At 36.7% G+C, this 23,302-nt stretch overlaps 2 protein-coding genes across 2 annotated transcripts; both read right to left on the bottom strand.

The window, feature by feature from the left end:
* LOC122323160 lies at positions 1 to 5,077 on the bottom strand. The gene is made up of 7 exons (XM_043216839.1): positions 4,972 to 5,077; positions 3,576 to 3,702; positions 3,391 to 3,484; positions 3,172 to 3,299; positions 2,106 to 2,248; positions 1,094 to 1,291; positions 1 to 256 (listed from the first exon to the last, which is right to left on the bottom strand). The coding sequence occupies exons 1-7, from the start codon at positions 4,980 to 4,982 to the stop codon at positions 145 to 147; spliced, it is 813 nt and encodes a 270-aa protein (XP_043072774.1). The 5' UTR covers positions 4,983 to 5,077; the 3' UTR covers positions 1 to 144.
* Positions 5,078 to 6,744: 1,667 nt separating this feature from the next.
* serpini1 (serpin peptidase inhibitor, clade I (neuroserpin), member 1) lies at positions 6,745 to 23,089 on the bottom strand. The gene is made up of 9 exons (XM_043216837.1): positions 22,969 to 23,089; positions 14,641 to 14,910; positions 13,456 to 13,686; positions 12,367 to 12,561; positions 10,578 to 10,782; positions 10,355 to 10,464; positions 9,258 to 9,344; positions 7,857 to 7,946; positions 6,745 to 7,443 (listed from the first exon to the last, which is right to left on the bottom strand). Exons 2-9 carry the CDS (start codon positions 14,891 to 14,893, stop codon positions 7,370 to 7,372), a joined length of 1,245 nt encoding a protein of 414 aa, XP_043072772.1. The 5' UTR covers positions 14,894 to 14,910; positions 22,969 to 23,089; the 3' UTR covers positions 6,745 to 7,369.
* Positions 23,090 to 23,302: the final 213 nt, after the last annotated feature.

Below are 23,302 nucleotides of genomic sequence, written 5' to 3'. Positions count from 1 at the left end.
TAGAGGTACAAAAATAGCTTTAATAAGGCATACAAATAAATCTGAGCTCGAGCGAGTAAATACGCAACTATGTACAAGTGCATTTCGGTTCACTCTGACGGTACAGTACGCTGGATCTTGGCTTCAGGTTCAGTTGTTTCAACATCAGAGAATGGTGCAAAATCTGGACGCTGCCGGGGAAGAGGGAGGCACGGAATCTTCCGGTAGCTTTGGGATGCCGTCCAGAACTTGGAGTTTTGGCAAACAGGAGAACACACTGCGGAGGAATCGAATCTCAAGGTTAGATTAGACTCGGGAACGATTCTCTTGGCTGTCTTTGAACCCTTGGAACGATGTATTACATTTTTGGTCAGCACTTTTTTTATAAATTATGATATTATCTTCTGCCGTAGCTATTAACTTGGGACATAATGTGATTTTGGAGACGGACGCAGTGTGGCTTTTTAGATTAATTAAAAGCTGTAATTAGCTGATTAGTTTTAATCAGTCTGCTGTTTGACAGCAAGTTATTAAAAGCTCAGTGGGGTTTTTTTATATACTGTGATGAAAAAAGTGCACTCGGCTGCTTTGAATGAGCATTTGTAGTATATTTTTGAAGTATATATATTTAAAAACTACTTGCAGATAATATAAAATCTGTAGTTCACCCAGAAATGAAAGTTACTTTACTCTGCGAAACATAAAAGATATTCTGATATAGTCCATAACTTATTACTGGTAGCCAATGATTTCCATAGTAAGAAACAAAATACTATGGAAGTCATAGTTTAGTTACCAACATTTGTCAAAATATCTTATTTTGTGTTCATCAGAGAAATTGATATGAAAATCACAACAGAAGAAACAGGTAGAAAGCATAGCATAGAAAGATGTACTTAAGTCCTACTTAAGTTGGGTGGAAAATCACTTAAGTTCCATTTAATATAACTGCATTTAATGTAAATGCAAATTTTAAGTGTCTGAAAGCATTACATTCATTGCACTCTTAATTATGTCTAAAAAAATGTTTCTGTAATACTTTTTTTTAAAGCACGCATTCTCACACATATTTATTTTTCCTCAAAGGTATAGCCTGAAGAAACATTTATCTCACCGTGAGCGGTAGTCGTCCAGAAACTGGCAGGGGTTGCGTTTGAGGGTCAGAGATCGGAGCGGTGTGCTCCTCAGCAGGGACAGCTCGCCCAGAGACGAAATACTGTTTTCAGACAGGCACAAGTGCTGGATCTCAGGAACCTTTGGCAGCTGATGAATGGACGTCAAGTTGTTCCGGTGAAGATTCAGGATTTTACATCTATAACAAATGCACATTCTCAGTCACGTTTAGCTAGCGATTTTAATTTGTCACAATATGCTACCTCATCTGAAATTATATTCAGTGATGACAAAATGCAAATGCAAGCAGTGTTAAAAGTGACCAACTCTATTTTGTGTATTTGGTGAAATGCAATGTGTTTTCAGGTTTAAAAAACACATTATTTTCCACATACTGTACATTATCGATGCTCCTCTAAGCCCCGCCTTCCGGTCGATTTGTACAAAGCTCATTGTTCTAAAAAAGCGAGGTGTGCTCTGATTGGCCAGCTATCCACTGAGCTGTGATTGGCCTAATACTTCAAGCGTGTGATGGAAAGTTAAACCCCTTAACATAACGTGATATTTCCCCCAAACTTTGTTGCATCCAGTGGGAACATAATTATATATATATATATTACCCACAAAACCTGACAGAATTACAAATTCTATTGGTAATAAAATAATGTGATTAGGGCTGTTTTTATTGTCGAGTTTGATGCTGATACATAATTAACAGCTTCCTTCTTACTGTAAAATAAACTCGTCATATGAGATTACAGCACGCAGCTAAAGTTGCACTACATGTATTTTTACACAGCCAATACACATACTGTTACAAAACAACCAATGCAATATAATAGGGCGGCATCCATGGAAAGATCAAGAGGGAATTCGTGTTATATGGTCCACCGACCGCAAACCAGATCTCAATCTAAACTCGCTTCCAGTGTCAGCAGCGCTCAGAATGATGTTGATGTGCGCTCAAATGAGAGCATGTTTCAGTTGTTGTAGTTTAGAGGTTGGTTTGATACCTTGGCAGTCTGACAGAGCTGAGATCTCTCAGTGCGTTATCCACCAGCTGCAGCCGCTCCACCCGGATCAGTCTCCTCAGGATGCGGATGAAGTTCTCCAGCTGGTACAGATCTCCCAGGTCCTGATAAGACAGGTTCAGCACCTGGGGGTCGCAGACACAGAACCGTAAACGCAATACAAAGATAACCAGCTGGTCGCTAGACAGATATCGAGAGAGTTTAGGGTCTGTACTATTTTTTTGGTGTGTTTTTGAAAGGCTTTAAGCTCACCAAGTCGATACAGTTAAAACAGGAGTATTGTCATTTTTTTTCCTTTTTTTAATTAACAATTAATAACGATTAATTGCATCCAAAATAAATTTACATAATGTATGTGTGCATATTTATTATGTACTGTATATATATATATATAAATACAAACACGTATATATTTAGGAAAATGTATGATGTTTACATATTAAATATATGAATATATTAGAATATAAATAAATGTATATACATGTAAATAGCTTCATACTATATACTGTATGTGTTTGTATTTATATATATATACATAATAAATAAACACAGTACACATGCATATATTATGCAAACAGAAACTTTTATTTTGAACTTATTTAGTATTTTTTATTATGAACACATTAAAATGAATATATTTTTTAAAAAGTCATTCTTTCCAGGGATGCAAAGCCGAATTTTCAGCATCATTACTCCAGTTTTCCTTCAGAGATCAGTCCATTATGATTTACCGCTCAAGAAACATTTCTGATTATTATCAATGTTGAAAAATAACCGTGCTGCTTCGTATTTTTGTGGAAAATACGAGGCGCATTTATTTACATCATTTTTAACGAATGAAGGAACAGCATTTATTAAATGTAGTTTTTGTACGATTTGAAATGCCTTTATGGTCAGATTGATACTTGCTAAAGAAAAGTATTAACTACTTTAAAACAGATAGATAGATAGATAGATAGATAGACAGACAAACAGACAGACAGATAGATAGATAGATAGATAGATAGATAGATAGATAGATAGATAGATAGATAGATAGATGTCTCACCACACAGTTCTCCCAGTTCTCCTGGAGTCTCTCCTCCCATTTCTGTCCTTCATCCTCCCTCCTCTTCCTCCTGCGTCCTCTGAGAAATATGTCTTCACTGTTAACGGACAGCTCGTCTTCTGCAGGCCCTGTTTGGCGATTGATGTGTGTTCTGTGATTGCATTATGGTAACACACTGACAAAACCGACAAAGAGGGCCGACCCCGAATGACCTCTTACCCTCTCTGACCCTGGGGCAGGCGAGCTGGTCTCCACGCACATCATGCTCCTCTAGCCAGTGCCACGAGGCAAACCTGAACCGGCTGGACGGCAACTGCATGGAACAAACAAACACAGCGACAGCATTCAGAGTTCGTACGGACGCCCGAGCCGTCGGTCAAATGAATGACTCCCAGTCGACTTACTGGAGTGGCAACAACGCCAGAGTCCGGAGTCAGTTCCACCGAGAAGGGAGTGTGTGTGTCGCTTAACTCGGAGTAGTGCGAGTGAGACTTGGGAAAACTTTCACTGCTGGTGTTCACTCCAGAGGAACTAGAGCGAGAACCATTAACAAACATTAATCACAGTTTCAATGCATTCCTGGCTGAAACCGGCAAATTTAGAGACGTTTGCACGAATACAGACAGGTCCTTGTTTGTGTCTCAAAACCCTAGTGATGCAACACGTTGCTAAATGACGTTGTGATGTCATTGTGCAATGACATCATTGAGTATTTATGACGCAAAAATGTGTCACTACATCAAATCTCAGCAAAAAATGTTTTTTAAATATATTCATTTAAATTTATTACAAAATTATTACATTATATATATATATATATATATATATATATATATATATATATATATATATATATAAAAATGTTTTTAAAGATACAAATAACTGTATTTTTACATTTTTAAATATTATTATACTTTTTAAATATTATTGAGCCTTTTTTTATTATTACCAAGTAATAATACATTTTTTTTGGTTAGTGTTACACAACACATAATGATAACGCATAATAATAGCACCCTTTCCAGTTTTCTAGATATTTTTGTTACTGTGTACTAATGGATCAACAGTTGCTTAGCTAAGGTGTGTCATAAATGAACAATCATTCATTGTGATTATCAACTACAAAGTATATATAGCAACTTTGCAAATAACAAAACTGAGCTGTCAACACTGCTCTATCTATGTACAGACGCGTATCATATTACACGAAAATGTTATTACACGTGAATCGTGCGGCGCTCGAGGTGTGCTGCCTATGTAGGGCGCTCAGCGGGTTTTGAGACACAGTCCGTGGTGTAACGCGAGCTCGCGCGTCCTTACATCCGCTGGGCTGAGGTTCTGGTGTAGATTACCGTGAACTCTGCACCCTGATCCGGATTAAAGTCACCCACGACACCCGAGCACACCGGCACAATATATCAGAACATTTCAGAATTTCAGATCACATCTTAACGCCTGCTGATTAGGCTATGTAGTGAGGCCGTGTCATGCAAATGCACATTATTGACAAAGTATTTACAATACCATATAACGATCGTTTATATAGCTGATGTCTTTAAAACTGTGGCAATATCGTAAAAACTTATTTTATAATCCATTCGACGTAAAGGTCGATCGTCGTGTTCCAGCGGCGCTCCCCATAAAATATGCAGAAAAGTATATCAGCCGTGTCCCGAAGACGATTAAAGGAGAGAAATTAAAAGCCATATGGGTACGCGCTTCTTTCCTTTTGGCTCCAGACAGCGTTCAGAAATAAAACGTGCAAATGCGCTTCATATTAGGAGACGTTTGTTTTCCTACCTTTCGGACATGTCCGTTGGTTCTGGCAGGTCCCTTTGGCATTTGAGTTATTTACAAGGAATATAACGCGGTTTCCCATTGATGCTGGATGAACGGCGCGCTAAAGTGCGACAGGTGAGCGTGAGCTCTGCGCATGCGCGCGGAAGCGTCGGTTTCACTGATCTGCGCACGGAGGTCATTCGGGGCATCAGTGTGTCTACGGTTGCACTTCAGTGACTTTTGGAAAACGCTGCATGCAGTATGTCATGCAGTACAGCTTTAGATTTTTTTTTTTTTGCTGTATATTTTTTGCTTTACTTTTTATTGCGCGTGCATGCTGCGTGTAGCTTGCTCTTAAAAAGGACTGTCACGTGACAGGACCATTTAAATCGACTGAAATTAATAAACGAATTAACGAATGAATAATAAACAAAAATGTGCATTCTCTTTCAGTAAAAGCAAAACACGAAACGTGAGTTTATATAGTGCATGCTATCACAATTAGTCACATAAATAAATAAATACATTTCCGTCCACTCTTTCTGGAAATTACCTGTCGGTGATGACAAGTGACCACCTTTATGAGTGAACAATTTATTAATTCATTAAACTACAACACTTATTCGTCGGGAAACAATGCACGTGACCGGTTCATGAGCGAGTCATTGAATCATTCAAACGATTCAATCGAACATAATATCGATTCTTCTTCTAACAGTTTTTTTTTGTCTATTGAACTTTTGTTTAGGCACACTTGCACAAGTGATATTCTGGTAGCGTTAGAATATGATATAAATATAAATAATAGGAAGTTTTACAAAGGTTTGACTCAGTTAACTTAGTAGCAACAATTTAGTAGCATATAGCATATAGCATTTTTTTTTTTTACAGAATGTACAATGTTTTTTTTTTTTTTTTTTTACATATGCATTTCAGTGTACAGCGTTTATTATGACAATGTAGAGCTCACTACCTATGCGTACTTTTAAATAGGCCACTCTTTTACTCTTACCCAAGTAGTTTTACTCTGCTAATGGTAATTTTACTTTAAACTTTACTTTTTTCAGGACTCTTTCCACCACTACATGCATATTTATATTAATATAAATATATATAAATCTAAAATGTATAAACATATTTGTCTTAAATATATACGTGTGTATTTATATATACATAATAAATACACATAGAACACACACACACATATGTATTATGTAAACACTTTGGATGTCATTTGACATTATTGATTAATTTGCTGTCTGTAAGCTTACTGTATTCCTCTCCAAACATTGAATTCATCGTTGCGTTTCAGAAATGAACAATACAGAGCTCCAGCTTCCATTAAAGAGGATATGGCCCTGTTCATCAATCAGCCGACTTCACAGGCAGTCTTCATCGCGGTTCGAGTCTTATCTTCTGCAGCAGAACAATTACAGCTATGTAAGTCTTTCACTTCAAGCATCTCTTATTTCGTTAAAACACCAACTAGTTCAAGTAAAAATGAAATGCAGTCGGGTGTATCACGGTCACTTTGCTCTGTCTGAACGCCGTTGAGCGTGTTTTGGCAAAATACAAATATAATCTGATTTACCATGCAAAATAACACGTTATGAATATTGCCAACCTGATTCAGTGTGCAGTTTCCCTACAACTTCCTTTAACAATAATTCCACAGAAACTTTTATGATGATCAAGTGAGGTCTCAATAGAGGTTGTTTTGGATCAAAAGTGACAGTGAGTGAACAGCATAGAGTCTATTTGCATCAATTCTTAAATAGAAGACGAGACGATAAGTTGAAGACATTCATCTTTATTTCTGAAATAGAGAATACAGCTGGTATTTTTTTTTTCATCACTTATACCAAATGCACTCTCCTCCGGTTCGCCTGAGTCTCCATGGCAACAGCGCCCCTCTACCTGTACATTCACAACCTTTCATTAAATCAAAAACTCATATTTATATAATAAGGCATATTAGTATGTCAGCAGTACTTCAGCCATGTACAAAACCAAAATAAGAGGGGAAAAAAATGTAACGACATTAAGTGAGTCTACATATAGAGAAGTGCTCACATCCTTGCAATAAATACCAACGTTTTTTTTTTCCTACAGAACACAATAGCAAATATACAGGAGAAGAAACACAGGAACGAATGACGCTGGTGTGGAATAAGACTTGATCGAACGTGAATGGAGTGGTCGCAGAGACTTTAAATATTTACAGCTCTGTACTTTCCGGTGCGGTTAAAGCTTACGAGTATCAAAACACAATCACTTTTATCATATAAATATCCAGTTTGTATAATAGTTTCTCGTGTGTTTAGAAAAACCATGGCGAGGTAATGGGGCTTGCTTTCCGTGATGATGTCGAAAATAAGCGTGAACTTGGTTGAGTGTCACTTTTGCGATTGCTGGGCGTTTACATGTCAAAGTTGTTGTCGAAGGGCTCGATGACTTCCGGGTTCATAACTCTGCCCATGAAGAGGATGGATCCTATGACGAAGCAAAATAAACTGTTTAACGTCAAATTAGAACAAATATCAAGATAACACACATTACTAAAATGATTGCATTTATTATAAATATTTAAATAATTACAAATATATATATTTTTAATTATATATTATCTTTTGGTTTTATTTATATTTCCTTTTATTCAGTAAAAGCGGCAGTAACAACATTAATGATGTTAAATAAATGGTGTGACATTTTCATCCGATTACTTTAACAATAGTATATTAAGCAGAAAAATATTAAACTGTTTTCAGCAATGATAATAAGAGTTATGCAGCAAATATGCATATTATATTGATTTCTCTACCCACACTTTAGACTGGAGTCATGATGCTGAAAATGCAACTTTTTCATCACAGAAATAAATTGCACATATATATATATGCATATACCTGTTTTTCTGTTTCTGATGACGAAGAAGAAGGGGTGGTCAGCCATGACCTGTGGGTACAGCACCAGCGTCCTCGTCAGTGCAATCATACCTGAAGAAAGACAATCAGCAGTGGCTCAGTGAGATATGCAGAGCAAAAAGACAATTTTCTGCTTTTTTTCATTCTTTGAGTTAAAACTAACTGGGCTATTTTTTTGGTAGGCTTTAAGGGTCAGTTCACCTCAAAATGAAAATTCTGTCATTAATATCTCACTTTCATGTCGTTGCAAACCCATAAGATCTTTGAGAGCGAGTCACAACGCGTGCGCGCGCTTTTCCACGGGACGCAAACGAGGCTGATTACGTCAAATACGTTAAAGCGCGAAACTCTCCAAAATGGCGGCAGACGTCACTCGGGGGAAAAGAGAGGTTGAGTAAATTATTTTATTTTTGTTTTCTTTACGCAAATAAAAATATTCTCGTAACGTCGCAAAACTGAAGTCGAGCCACTGGATCTGGCGTCATTTTAGCTGTGAGACAGATGGCCCTCTAATTACATAAAAATATCTTAATTTGTGTTCGAAGATGAACGAAGGTTTTAGGATTAGATTGTTTCATTTTAGGGTGACAACGACAGAAATGAAATTGGAAAGTTTTTTATTTATTTATTTTTTTATTTTTTTAAATAGGATAATATGCTATTTTTATTTCTTCTTTTACTTTGATATTTGACAATTTCATAAAGTAAATAAAAACAACTTTAATTTTCACCACACCTAAACTGAGAACAAGATAATATCAGCATATATATGTATTTAAAAGCATGCTGTGTTCATTTATGTGAATTTCATATATATATATATATATATATATATATATATATATATATATATATATATATATATATATATAAATAATGAATACATTTATTGATTAAAAGATACACTAATTTAGTCATTATTTTCTATAAAATAATATAAAACCAGTGTTAATACAAAGATTACACATTTAGGAAATTGGCTTGGGTTATTTTTTAAATCCTTTTCATAATCTCGCATCACTTTCTTTGTTTTTGATGTCAAAGCAGAGCTGGAAACTAATATTAACGCATTAAACTAATATTAAAAGGATTTCACTAACACTATGCGATGACTCAGTCAACCTTTCATAAACCTTAATTAAAAAGACATGTTGAACAAGAGGGGGCGCTTCAGTACGTGTGAACGTTCAAGATTTACTGCAGTGAGAAAAAGGGCTTAGAGCACAGACAGAAAAAAAAAGGAGGAAAGTAAAGCAGAAAAGGTAAAACTGAGAAACTGATAAAGATTTTAATTAGAAATGCAAAGGACGATTGAAGTGCGGAGGAGGACAGAGTGAGAACATCACATGTATAATGTGATGGTAAAAAAGAAATGAATGTGACCTGATCCTGCCGCCCCCTCGGCCCCTTCCTCCGTCACCTCCAGGTAAGCTTTCTGCACCGCCTTTCCGATAAACAGATCCTGTCCGTCTGTAGACAAGCAGAAAATGTAAATGAAGAAGATTACAGATTATGAAAAAAAAGACTGAATACGCTTAACAAGTTATTTCCATTTATTTATGAGCTGGAGTAATCATGGATGCAGAGCAGAGTATAATGAACCTACAGCCGAGCTCACAGATGATATAGTTTAATAGGCATATTAAATAGTAAAATAATAATAAACGTATTAATAAATAATAGTACTAAACATTAAAATCTGTCAAATAAAATATTGATTGGACATGAAAAATTTGTCAAATAATATTGAACCTGAAAAATACCTGAGTAAGGTATCTCTTTATTTTTAAGTGTTTTTTTATTAATATTTTTGGAGTAAAATAATCTTTTCTTTGATTCTTTAAAAAAAAAAAAAAAAAGTAATTTTCTCCGCACGCAACCAGAAACATCTTTAATTATTATTATTAATGCTGTCAGAGGATTAATTGTATCCAAAATATACGTTTTTCTTTACACTATATATGTGTGTGTACTCTGTATATTTATTAAGTGTGTATGTATAAAGACGCATACGTACATGTAAAAGTAAAAGCACATGCATACAATATATATTTTGAGCATATTTACATCTATATATTTATTTATAAAATACGTTATATAAACATTACTTTTTTATATATATATATATATATATATATATATATATATATATATACATATATATATGTATTTATATATATGTAAATATATACAGTACACGCACATATATTATGTAAACAAATCGGATGCGATTAATAATTTGACAGCACAAATTATTAGAGTTATTATGCAGTATATGTAAATAGATCATAGGTGAATAAATACATTTGCAGGAGAAAATGTGAGCGGTGTTTGTGCAGGCAGATTGCTGGCGGGATGCCAGGGAAGAACAAGTGTGTTACATCCCGTCCTTGAGCCGTCAATCACATCCTGAGCATCTGTGTGCGTGCGTGGAATAACGGAACGCTCCCATAGGTCAGTGCGTGCGTTTTATCGATTACCCGTCATCTCGGCTGTCATGGCTGACAGATCGGCGTCTTTAGTGAAGATGTTCTTGATGCCCAGCTGCTGCAGAGTGTCCCTCAGATCGATCTTTTGTTCCACCTTGAACCTGAATGCGTCCGAACCATCAGGTCAGAGACACAGGAATTATACAGGCTCTGAGCGAATCAAATCTAAACGCGAAAGTATCGATAAGTGATATGAGAACGCCGCGTGCGTCACCTGGGCAGGTAGACCTCCACCTTCTGCCTCTTGACGTTGTTGGCCCACTCCTCCAGCAGCTGCGCTTTGATGATGGGCTCCAGGGAGGCCAGAGGAACCTCCTGACGGGGCAGAACGATCATCATGCTCATGTCTTCACCTTCATAGAGCATCTCCAGCACCTGGTACACTCCACCCGCCTCCGTGGTGCCGTCGCTGAACTCTCCTGAGGATGAAGGTTACTTTGTCAAATCTAAATCGTCTATATTTATTTTGTTAGCTCACTATTTCTGCTGTGAACAATTAATTTCCTCATTTTATATCCTGTCTCAGAAATACACCACAATGCGAAAGAAAAATCGATCGCAAACTTCCAGTTCACTTTAATATTTTAAAATGTATTTATATTTTTTCTGTTTTAGCTTTATACAGTTTTAGTAATTGTTTCAGTTTATATTTAAATATTTGTGTATAGTTTTTATTATTTGTAGTTTATTATGTTTAGGTTATTTAGTCTTAGTTGTTTTAGGGAAAAACCCCCCCCAAAAACTAAATATACGCTAAACTACATAAAAGAGAAATGTTGCCTTGGCAACTAGCTAAAATAAATATTTAATCTGAAATATATTTTATTTCATTTACTATTTTCAGGTACCAAAATATTTTTTTCGGGTCTTAGTTATTTTAGCACATCAAGTAAAAAAATTGTACTTTTATTTGGAATGCATATTCTTTTGTTTTGTTTTGTTTAAGCTAACTGTAAAAGCCCTGGTGTGTGAATACATCATTTGGCCAAGATGGACGATTTTCCAAATTGTCATCTTATCTTATCAGCTAATTGTGACATTTACACATTGCCGTAAGTTAAGGTTCTGTCATTGCCCCCCCATTTATGTAATGCTGTATTTTTCTGTTTTCAAGAGCGACTGATGCAAGTGTTGAAGACGGCTCTGTGTCTCTGAGTAAGAAGTCTCTGAACTGTATCTCTTGCTTCTCTCTTTCACTGATGCTACTCTTGCGTTTTCCCCCTCAATTTGTGCTGTTGCTCTGTTTACTCGCTCAGTGTCTACCTGCTCCACATTTACCTTCATCTGTCTTTCTCTTTCTGTGTTTTGTCAGAGAGATGGATGAGACAAGCGCACTGCAGTTGTTCTGCGGGATCTGAAAAACTCAGCCTGACCAATCAGCAGTGAGCAGTAAGAAAAAGACCTCTCTTGTGCTTACAAAGACTAAATCATGTATTTGATCAAAAACACAGTGCTAAATTTTTATTACAATAACAGTTTTCTATTAGAATATAGTTTAAAATACACTCCTGTGATGAAAAGCTGAATTTTCAGCATCATTACTCCAGTCTTCAGTGTTACACAATCCTTTTTTTTTTTTTTCTCACAGTGGTAAAAAAACTGTTTATTTAAATTATTTTAAAACATCATAATTGTCTTTACTCTTATTTTTGAGTAAATTTAATGCATTGTTGCCAAATTTCTTAAAAAAAAAGAAAAGAAAAAGAAAAGTAGGACGGGTAATAAGCAGCTTATAACAGCTTGTGACTTGTTTTAAAAACGACTTGTTTTAATGATTCAGAGTTGACTCTTTCTTTTGAGAGACTATAACTTTATACACTGTGCAGCTCCAGATTTGTTTCTATTCACTCAGAGCTGTGTTACAGACAATTTTCAAAAATCCATAATAAGGGTAGCTTAAACCCCTTTAAAGTCATTCTGTAGAAACTTGAACGGCAAATAGCAGCATCAAATACTCAAAAAACTACCAAATGTACCCTTAACCTATTTAAGCTTGTTCGTACCGTAGTAGAAATCTCCCTGCTGGTACATCATCAGGGTCTGAACTTCACTGCCATCGTCCTTGGTGAAGGAGAAGGTTCTGGTGTTTTCTGGTCTGAACTGGTTCTTCCAGCTGCCTCTAAAGTACACCGCATTCGCTAACATGATCATGGTGGAGCTGCTGAAGTCGTCCGCAGACACCAGGTTCTGGATTTTGCCTGCAAAAAACAACAAAAAACCCAGATTGAAATAACTGCTGCACATCGCAATCCACTCGGAAAGACAGCATGATCTCTTCAGTGGCATAAAATCATCTCTCTTCCAAAGCTCAGGGATTTGAGCTGCTATCTGACAGTCTTCCTGCAAAGGCGAAAGCTGACTGTGAGAAATGGCTTGGGAATGTCATTATCATGCAGAATATAACAGATCTGCCATTATCTACTTTACTGTCCTTCTTAACTGAAGTCAGAGTAATTCCTCTCAACGCCATCTATTCATTTTGAAGAGAGTTTTACTTGAAAGTAAAATCAGTCTAAATGGGATTATAAACTATGACTATATTGAGTGGTTATATGGCATAAAATCTAAAAGGTAAACATGAAGAAGACATAACATATATATATATATATATATATATATACACACACACACACACACACACACACACACACATATATACATATACATACATATTGTGACAACAACAAAAAAACACTAGAGATAAACCTCTGTCATGCTATTTATTAGTCAACTACCCCTATATATATATATATATATATATATACACACACACACACACACACACACACACATTATGTTATAACATATGGAAAATACATGCTGCTCTTTTGAACGTTCTGTTACTCAAAGAAAAATGTAGTTTCAAAAATAAGAAACCGTTTTGAACATTGATAACTATGATAAATATTCATCAAGAAATAAATCGGCATATTACAATGATTCAATGTCAACAGGAAAGACAGCAATACAAGAATAAAAACTTCTTTTCGGATTTCATCCAGTCTTATTAAATAAAGGATGCTGTTTTAGATACATGATAGCACGCATCCAGTTTGAATATATTCTTTCCTCTGTGATAATAGATGACTTACTCTCTGTGTGGTTCAGGACCCAAGAGTTGATGCGTTGAGCCACGGCTGCTGATTGGCTGAAGTCCACCGTCTCCAGCTCCGCTTTGAAGTACTTCTTCATGAGCTGCAGGAAGTCCTCGTTGAAGTGAACCCCTGTCTGCAGAAAGAGCGAGTTGGCCAGCCGCACCACGTACTGCTCTTCATCTGTGGACAGGGCCTGGGTCAGGTTGCTCAGGAGAGAGAACTCCTCATCTAGAGCAGAACCAGGTACAAGAAGGAAACACTTCTGTAGAATGTGCCGCAATATGAGTTATGGAAGTAATAATCCCATTCAAAACCCTGAATCTCACTAGGCCTACAAGTATGCGTCTGGGTCATAATTCACCACAAAATCAAAAGAAAAAAGTTAATTCTTTATTAATATAATGCAAAAAAATTCAAAAAGTTGATTTATATAGCACATTTCATACACGTATGGTAATTCAAAGTGCTTTAGATAAAAGGAAGTAAAATATTCATGCAAATAATAAAGCAAGGAATATTTTTTTTAATGATTACAAATTATTTTAAAATATATTTAAAAAGATTATAAATTGGGAATGATACAATGTATATGTGTTTATTTCTGTAATGCAAATTATTATTATTATTTTTTTTATTAATACTTAAAACTTTTTTGCCAGTTTTTACCATTAGTACAGTTGGGATCATGCCTGTATAACCTTAAATATTTTTGACATTGAAAAATTTGAATCATGACTGTAATACAAATAAACAAATATTTTGTATAATATTTAAATAAAACATACAGTGCTTAAACCATTTGTTATTATACTGCCTTTAACTGATATAGAATCACTACTATTGGAAATTACAATATTTGAGCTCAATTATAATAAATATGAAAATAAGAATCAAAATAAAAATATGAGGAATGTATTAAAATAGGATTAATTTTCGTTTTATGCAAAGTATTCGTGCATTAATTCAAACCTTCAGTGTAAACCTTTCAAGACAAACCTAGAATGATTGCTACAACGTGCTTTAAATTAAATGTACTTTTATGATTCCTTTCAAAGCTGGTTGGTTTAAGTGCCTATGGAGAAAATTAATGAGAAAAAGCAGGTGGTCATTGTTTCGGCCAATTGGGTAAAAGAACTTGAAAAGAGCGAAAATGAAAGAGCGCTCTTTTACAGATAAGCGTACCTTCTCTGAAATGACTGTAGCCCACGGCCTGTCTGATCTCCTCTAAAGAAGTACCGCGGGCTCCCAGCTCCACCATGCCCAGAGCCAGGGCCACGCTCAGGGGCGAGAAGATGATGTTCTCCTCTTCCCCTGTGATCTGGAGCTGGTGGTACAGTCTGACCGAGAACTCTGACGTCACATCCTCGGGAACGTCTGCCGCCTGGCAACCGCACCCCCGTAGCAACATCAGTGGCAAGAGTCCGAGCAGCAGCATGGTAAACGAGGGACGAGCTGACGAGAGGAAGAGTGAAGGACATGCTAAATACAACCCCACGCCAATAAGAGCAAGCCATATATATATATATTCTACGTTCTAACATATCCTAACTCTCACAAAGCAAAACTTCTGTGTTCAGCCAGAAAGTAAAGGCTGGAACATCCCACGTGAATTTTTCACCCATTTTTGCAGTTTGGAAGAGCTGGCGATAGTTGCACGAAGTGAGAGCCACTGTGTGGATTTTTTCAGAAATCGGGGTTGACAGATTTCACAAGAAATTTCATAATGCGTGATGGCCACGAACTCCGAATTATTAAGCATTTTAATAAACCTGTGTGATATTCTGAGCCATCACTTTGTTTTCACTTTTACTAAGTTGTGTTGTGTTTTTCCAGCCTTAAAGAACCAAATCATTGACGGACTATTAATGAAAAAAATACTGTGGTCAGTGGCTACCATCAGATGTTTGGTTACCAACATTCTTCAAAATATCTTCTTTTGTGTTTAACGAAAGAAACTCATACAGGTTTGTAACTTGAGGGTGAGTAAATCATGACAGAATTGTCAAATGTTGGGGTGTACTGTCCCTTTAAGCAGTCAGAAACAGTCACTCATTATACATACACAAATGCTAGTCAACCCAAAGAGGGGCGATTTACATACAGGCATCTAAATATTCAGTGTACACTGAAAAAAGTGACTGGATTGCTTATATTATATCAAATCCTGTTATTATTCAACCATGTACAAGTACAAGAGGGAATACAATTCTTACTGGTGCGGTTTGGCATTAAAAATGTATGGAATTTTCACTGTTTTAGTTGCATCACTGTGAAAAATAGAAGTAAAAAAGGGGTCCGGATGCAATAATGTAAACTGTCTTGCTTCAACACGGGGTTAAAGCCTCTGTTTCTCCCTCTGACTGTGCAGCCACCGCTCAATACATCAGCACATACCTGCTCATGCAGGCCAACAAACCCACATATACACAGATATAGCTCTACCTTCATCCTCGCATGGCACAGTCTCCCTGCTTTAGTCGTTGCCTAGCAACAGTGTTTTCCACACAAACTAAGAATGCAGGGGAGAATGTGGCCTTGTGCCATTGTGTGATGGGGAGAGAGAGAGAGAGAGAGAGACAGAGAGAGAGCGAGAGACAGAGAGAGAGACAGAGAGAGAGAGAGAGAGAGAGAGAGAGAGAGAGAGAGAGAGACAGAGAGAGAGAGAGAGACAGAGAGAGAGCGAGAGACAGAGAGAGAGCGAGAGAGACAGAGAGAGAGAGAGAGAGACAGAGAGAGAGAGACAGAGAGAGAGCGAGAGAGACAGAGAGAGAGAGAGAGAGAGAGGGTGTACGGAGTGTAGGGGACAATCATGCACTGCGTAAAGTATGTATGTTGTAGAATGTGAGGTGTGCACTATATGCTTTATATGATATTTGGTCTATAATAGTCAGAAATTAAAGGGACAGTTCACCTAAAAATTAAAAATGTACTCACCCTCAACCTATATGAATTTCTTTCTCTTTATGGAGAAAAAAACTCTTGGTGACAGCAGTTACACTGGACACAAAAAAAACTGAACTGCTTCAAACTAGATTTTAAGGAAATTATTACCTTTGCAAAGCTTGCTGCCACATACTTTAAACTTAATTATTCATTTATTGAGCAGATAATGACAACCTACCCATTTAAAAAGACATAAGTAAACCTAAAATCCAGACAAATAAATTAAGCTATCATAATTTTCTAACCGTACATAATATCCTGAAGCAGTAACATATTGCAGTGGATTTAGTGCACTGCAATGCATTTACATTTTTTGTAATCCAAAGTGGCATACAGAGTTGAAATGTGCTGGGGTGATCTGGGATGTTTTTTAATCTTCAAAAACTTCAGTCATTGATTTCAAAACGATATATGTTTTCGGCACGTGGAATTCAAGCAAAACAAGCAACCGATTCAAAAGCCTGGCCAACAATCAACAGAAGATTCATCTGTTCTCGTTCCGTCAGCATCTCTCATGACCTGAACGCTGTATCTCGGATTCTCTGGCTTACAGACTCGTGTGCTCAGGCTTGTGTAACTGGACCTGACCCTGGTGACCGAGGTCCGGGCTGAAAAACAGATGGCCGCTTGTGAACGCCGAGGACAAGAGAAGGTACACGTGAAAACAGCACCAGACCCGCCTGACCTTTCGCTCACCCATTCAGGATTCTGGACAAAGGTCTGACGGCCACCTGGGAGAACTCAACCAGACCACCAACCACACTAATGGGCCCAGCCAGACAGAAATTAGGGACAAAGACATCTTGAGCTGCTCTGCCAGGTAAGTCATAAAAATAATATGCCTCAAAATTTGAGATACCATTAATGAGGTGTAATTAATGTGAGGAAACTTACTTCAAAGCATTGATATCTAGCGCTTGTATAAAGCAAAGTCGAGTCAAACTTGTCAGAATCTGCTCAAGTGAAATCAAACTTCAAAGTGCCACAAAATCTTTTTTATTCTTTTCACACACGCACTTAAAAAATGCTCTAAATACGTCCTATATCCTCCAACCCGCCTTCAAACTGTACTAACAAGCGCGTAGTCAAGACGTTTCTGAAATGGGGGCAGCGTAGGCGACCTTTTCTAGCTCTTACTTTTGTACGCTTTTCTTTTTGAACTGGAGCTGAGACACGAGAGTGGAAGCATGTAGAAAGAAGATGAATATCCATGCTGGATAAGCATCGTAATTTAAGTAAGTCAAGTATGTCTTGCTGGACCGAGCGGAACCAGTATGAAAAAAGGTGTTTTAGAGAGGTGTTAATTAATAAGAAAATATGAATAAATATAAAATAAAAAATTGTAAATATAAATATACAAATGTAAAATGAATTATAATAAAATAAAAAGTACAATATTACTCTGAGGTCACTTTTTAATCATTTTAAGATATGAGATATGAGAAATATGAATGAGAAACACACACACACACACACACACATATATATATATATATATATATATATATATATAAAATGCAAATTTATAGTTGCAAATAATGCCTTTGACTAATGAGTCAGTATGAACAAAAGTCAGACATCTCCATTTGTTCTCCATTTAATCTCAGCGCTGTCTAGAAGACACAAATGAACATTTATCATTTTTAACAAGGGAGGCAAACAAACATGGTTTTCCATCAATTTCGGAATGGATCTCTGATTTCCCAAAGACGATCGTTCATTCCTAGAGACGGATCTGTCATCATCAGAGCGAGAAACACAGTTGGTGGCCCCAGAACTCTCCATCCACATCCATCAGCCTCCTTTTTCCTGACAGGATGGCCCAGATAGAGCAGAGCATGCCGGGTAAACTGCCATCTCTCTCCCCTCCTGGCTCCGAAAGCCTCCAGAGGACAGACCTAGTGGTGCGGCGCTGTTTAGAAGGCGAAAAAGAGGACGGAGCGGAGCAGGATTTGACTGCAGGTGAAACGTCGAGCATGCATTGAGGAATGGAAATGAGTCCAAATATTTAGATGGAAGGCTGCAGACTAGAAGACACACTAGTTGAGGAGTTAAAGAGCCGTGCAGTGACAGCGCAGTGGTGTGGGATCTCCACTGGAGACCAGAAAAGAGCAAGACGTGGGTCAGCTTTAATTAAACTCTATTAAAGAGATCAACGCCCACAGGAACATGCTGGGAACTGTTGTACAAGACAAAACAGTGTTATCAGTCTGATCCTCATCCTCTGATAGAGAATAGGTGCAGTTAAACAGACACAAGTTTTTTTACTGCCTTCAGCTGCAATAGGGAGATTTTTGTCTTGGGACAAATAGGAAGACTTTGTGTCTTGGGTGTCTGATTACAGAAATAATAAATTATTCTGAATGGAACAAACCCTTAACTGTGAGGCTCAAGTAGTATCACTGACTGGTTGTTAATAACGACAAACGGGCAAAAAATGTATGGTAGCATGTTTACTCTTGGTTTAATAGCTGGATTGCCGCGTGAAATAAAAAAATGTTCTTGGGTGTCTGATTTACCAGTTTGTTGTCTTGCCAGTTGCCACCAGTAAAAAGCCTGCGTACACAGCATTTGCGAGAACTGTTTACCAGTGTGTTATTTAGTTTTAAAAGCCTGCGACACAGCATAGAACTGTTTGCGGTGTATTTCTATTATCCAAACATTTAAGTAGCAACGGTTAAGAAACCCATGAAGAATGCAGAATCGTTAATAGGAATATGAACTTAATTCTTCATGGTTCCCATTTCAGTCGAATAAAGTTCTCAAAAGCGAACGCATACACAGCTTGTATGGGTTTAGGCAAGCTCTCATGCTGCCAGAAGACCTTTACCACCCAGGTCAACACATGGCAGCATGCGTCTATCATTAGAGCGTTAGCATCTGGCTCGTCCTGACAGCGTCATGGCAGAGGTTCAGGATAAGAGGCTTTAACCGCAGCGTGTGTGTGTGTGTGTGTGTGTGTGTGTGTGTGATATGATCTCCTTCGGTCTGCACTGGCACAGCTGTCCATCAGCACAAATCACTGCCACCAGACTGATGCACGACGCAGTTATAAACAAGGAATCTTCGCTTTTTTTATGCTAGCCGCACATCTCTCTTCCCATCTGTCCAAGTCACTTGAAAGTCATTTCAAGCTGACCTACGCTTGCACTTCCTTAAAGGAACGGTTCACTCAAAAATACCATTTCTGTCGTGATGTGTTTTCCGGCAAAAATGGAACAATTAGCTTGATAGCGTACTGCAATTTGCAATGACCACGTAGTGATAAAAAGCAACATAAAAGTTGTTATAATAGCTGTGTTCTTCATGTTGACCAAATGATGCCTGTTCTTTGACGTGTATATTTTTGGTTGCACTGAAGAGAGGTTTGGAAAGAGATACAGAATTATCATTTTCAAGCGAACTGTTTCTTTAACGCAACCCGAGTTAACAACCTTCTTTTATCTTTTATCTCAGATTCAAAGGCAGAGTCACTTCCTGCATGTGCTGACGAGAGAAGACGTGACTCAGAAATGCAGAGGTCCTTCAAAATCACCCCCTGAGAGGGCCAAACACTGACAAACCCCATCTTTAATGGGCCGCCAATGCTTCAAAACGCTTCAAATCTCCTCATCAGCTCGCACAAATTTAGTGAGGTTTATCAGCAGCTGAAGCAGCCTACAATCAGCAACGCTTCTATATTAATTAATTGGAAAGTCCTTGAATTTAAACTGCTTAATTCCAAAAAGAAGTCTGAATTCACTATACAGCCTAATATTAAAACTAATGAAAAAAATAAATCAGACATTTTAAATATGAATATAATTTAATTATAATGATATATATATATATATATATATATATATATATATATATATATATATATATATATATATATATATATATAATAACGGAAACATGACACTACTTAAATTGTTAAAATAATCTAGGTTTATAACAGCAATTTATTGTTAAAAATAAAAAATTCTATATATAATTAGATATTTATTTTTATATATATATATATATATATATATATATATATATATATTTATTAATTTTTTTTATTATTTTTAAGTTCTACTGAACCCATATTTTAATACTGTTTCCATATTGTAATTAGTTTTGTTTGTATAAATAATATTTAAATATAAATAAAAGTATATAAATAATATGTTTAAAATAAACATAAAACTATAAAAAATATGGGTTCACTTTAGCTTTTTTAAAAGAATGTTATATAAAATGTATATATTTAAAATTTAGCATAACTTCATTTTGAAAATGTTAAATAATTTTGACTGCATTTAATATACAGTACTATAACATACATATTATATGTGCATGTAAAATATATATATATATATATACATACATGAACATGAGACTACACTGTCACAAAAGTTGTCACGGGTTGCATGTACCTTTTCAGAAGGTATCTAAAGGGTACTACTCCTTAGTATTGCACAAATCGACTGATTGTTATGGATGGAATCTGATGATCTTCTCAAGAGCATAGAATTAATTGGTCCATGTTGGTCTGTTGTTCTGACCCAGTCTGCTTTCTGCTATAGGGCACATTTAGCAGATGCAGTTCACAGACTTGACACATAATTGAATAGCGATCAATACCAGGAGCTGTGCATATGTTTAGAAAGGCCATCACAGATGCTCAAGGAACATGCTCAGAGAGCAACAGTGATGTTCAGTATATTCTGCTTATTTAGCAACACAGCCTTTGAGAGAACGCAGATGTTTTTAATACTCTTTATGCCATCTGTGCAGTCCTGAGGCCAAGAGATGAGTCTTAGCGGGAAGACACAACTAAGTCAGACCTGGAAAAAAAATCCCGGGGTTTATGTAGGACTTGCTAATGTATTTTAAAATTTTAAATATAATATTGTAAAACTGTATAATATTAAAAAAATCACATACTAATCCACAAGTGCTCTCAAAGCATCAATCAAACGAACTATAAATTAAAACCTGCTATACCTTTTGTTACCTATTACCTAATACCTATTTTAAAACAATCTTATCACCGTGCAAAATAAAGTAAAATAGTTTAAACACAAAAACCATATATCCACCATAATAATATGAAATAAAATAATATAGTCTTACAAAAATGTTTTTGTTCAGAAAAAAAACATGCTGTGCCTATTTCAAAACAATTTAATAAAATAAAATGAAGTTTTAAAATCGAGTTTTAGAAAAATTGCTTGTAAAAGTAACAGCAAAAAAAATTTAAATATTAATTTTCTTCTTCAGCCAATGCATTGATCGAATAAATTAGTTTTGAAATATATTTGATCATCCACTAGGCGAAATAAAATAAAACCATACATGATAGAAAATAATAAAATAAAAAATAAATAGCTAAAAAAGTGAGAGAAAAATGAATTGAGATCATTTGCTTGCGAGTATTCACAGAGTTATCATCTATTGGCTTATGGATTTTTTTTAGCATGAGCAATAATAACCGACGCTTGTGTTATTCACGTCATTTTTTAGAAAGCACGCGATATTTCATGTCTCGTGTCGCTAACTGCGTCGATACATTTGAGAAAGCGCTTGAACTGTCACTGCTACCCATGCTTTCAAATGAATGGTTCGTGCACGCCTGCGAACCGGCAATCAATCAGGGAATCAATATGCACTGATTGGAGGTGACCACCACGGAGTCCACGTGTGTGCGCGCGCGCGCGTCCTGGACGCGAAACGTGCCGCAATTCCATTCCAACTCTTTCGTGCAGTTTGTTTTTTTTCACCGTTGCTTTCTAGCCTTCTCTCTTTCCCCATCCTTCTCCTATCGATCCCTCGCTTTCATTGCCTCCCCACTCGAAGCGATTGCACTTTAACACCTCATTTTCCCTCCCCTCTCCTTTAGTAGCCTCCTCTGTCTCTCTCTCCCTCATATAGTCCACATTACACGCGCTCTCCAGCACACCTAATCTCCACGTGAATGCGTCCCACCGAACAAACCGGCTATTTTACGCCAGCAGGAGCGAGGGGGGGCTTGTAAAGAAGGTGCGTCCTCCATCCCGCTCTCCCCGCGTGTCTCATTTACAGAAACATGAAACAGGATTTTCTTGCAGGAGATGATTTACGCATCCCCAGATACGCCCAGATGTGGGCATGCGATGCCGTCTGCGGTATCCACATTCAATAATAACGTTTTAATTATTGAACGCGGGGTTAAAAATAGAAAATTAAGGGAAAAGGGCAAGGATAACCAAGAACTCTTATACAGACGATAAGGAAAACAAATAATGTTAAAAGGCAGAATTTTAGATTAGATTGTTTTGTGCAGAATGTACTTGCGTAAATTGCAGGTAAAACTGCAAAAGCCTCTAATGCAATTAAAGAAATGTTGATCATTTGAGCAGAGCAACGTGACAGGGGGGTCACAGCAAAATTGTACAGACCCATCACTTGTTATTAAAGGACATTCACAGCTGCACAGCCTCTCCTGTACATGATAAACCCACCATATCTGATATAACATGAATAATAAAACTTGCAGAATGCATTAAGGATAGATGTCAATCGGATATCATGAATAGACGATGCGTGGATTTCTCTTACCGTGAGATGTCAGAGAGATGCTGATGCTCTGGGATGCTGATGTTAAATCCTGCTCGTCTCTGCGCCCTCACACACCTTTATTATGAGAAGCAGTCCAGCCCCTTTTTTCTTCTGATTGGTCAGGCGTTCAGTCGACGTTATTTTTGACATTCTTTTCCGTTATTTTGTCTATTATTTGTTATATTACGCCTCATATTATTAATTTCATATTAAACTAATTCCTTTGCATTAAAAGTAACGTTTAAAATACAGAAATAAATATTTACTAAGAATAGTGCGATATGGCGAAACAGACGCCAGTCTTTTGACTGCGCGTCGTGAGGTTTATGGGAGT

This window comes from Puntigrus tetrazona, chromosome 18 (assembly GCF_018831695.1).
Source record: "Puntigrus tetrazona isolate hp1 chromosome 18, ASM1883169v1, whole genome shotgun sequence".
NCBI lineage: Eukaryota > Metazoa > Chordata > Actinopteri > Cypriniformes > Cyprinidae > Puntigrus > Puntigrus tetrazona.
Note: the sequence above shows the minus strand (reverse complement) of the source record. Positions and strands in the feature narration are given on the sequence as shown.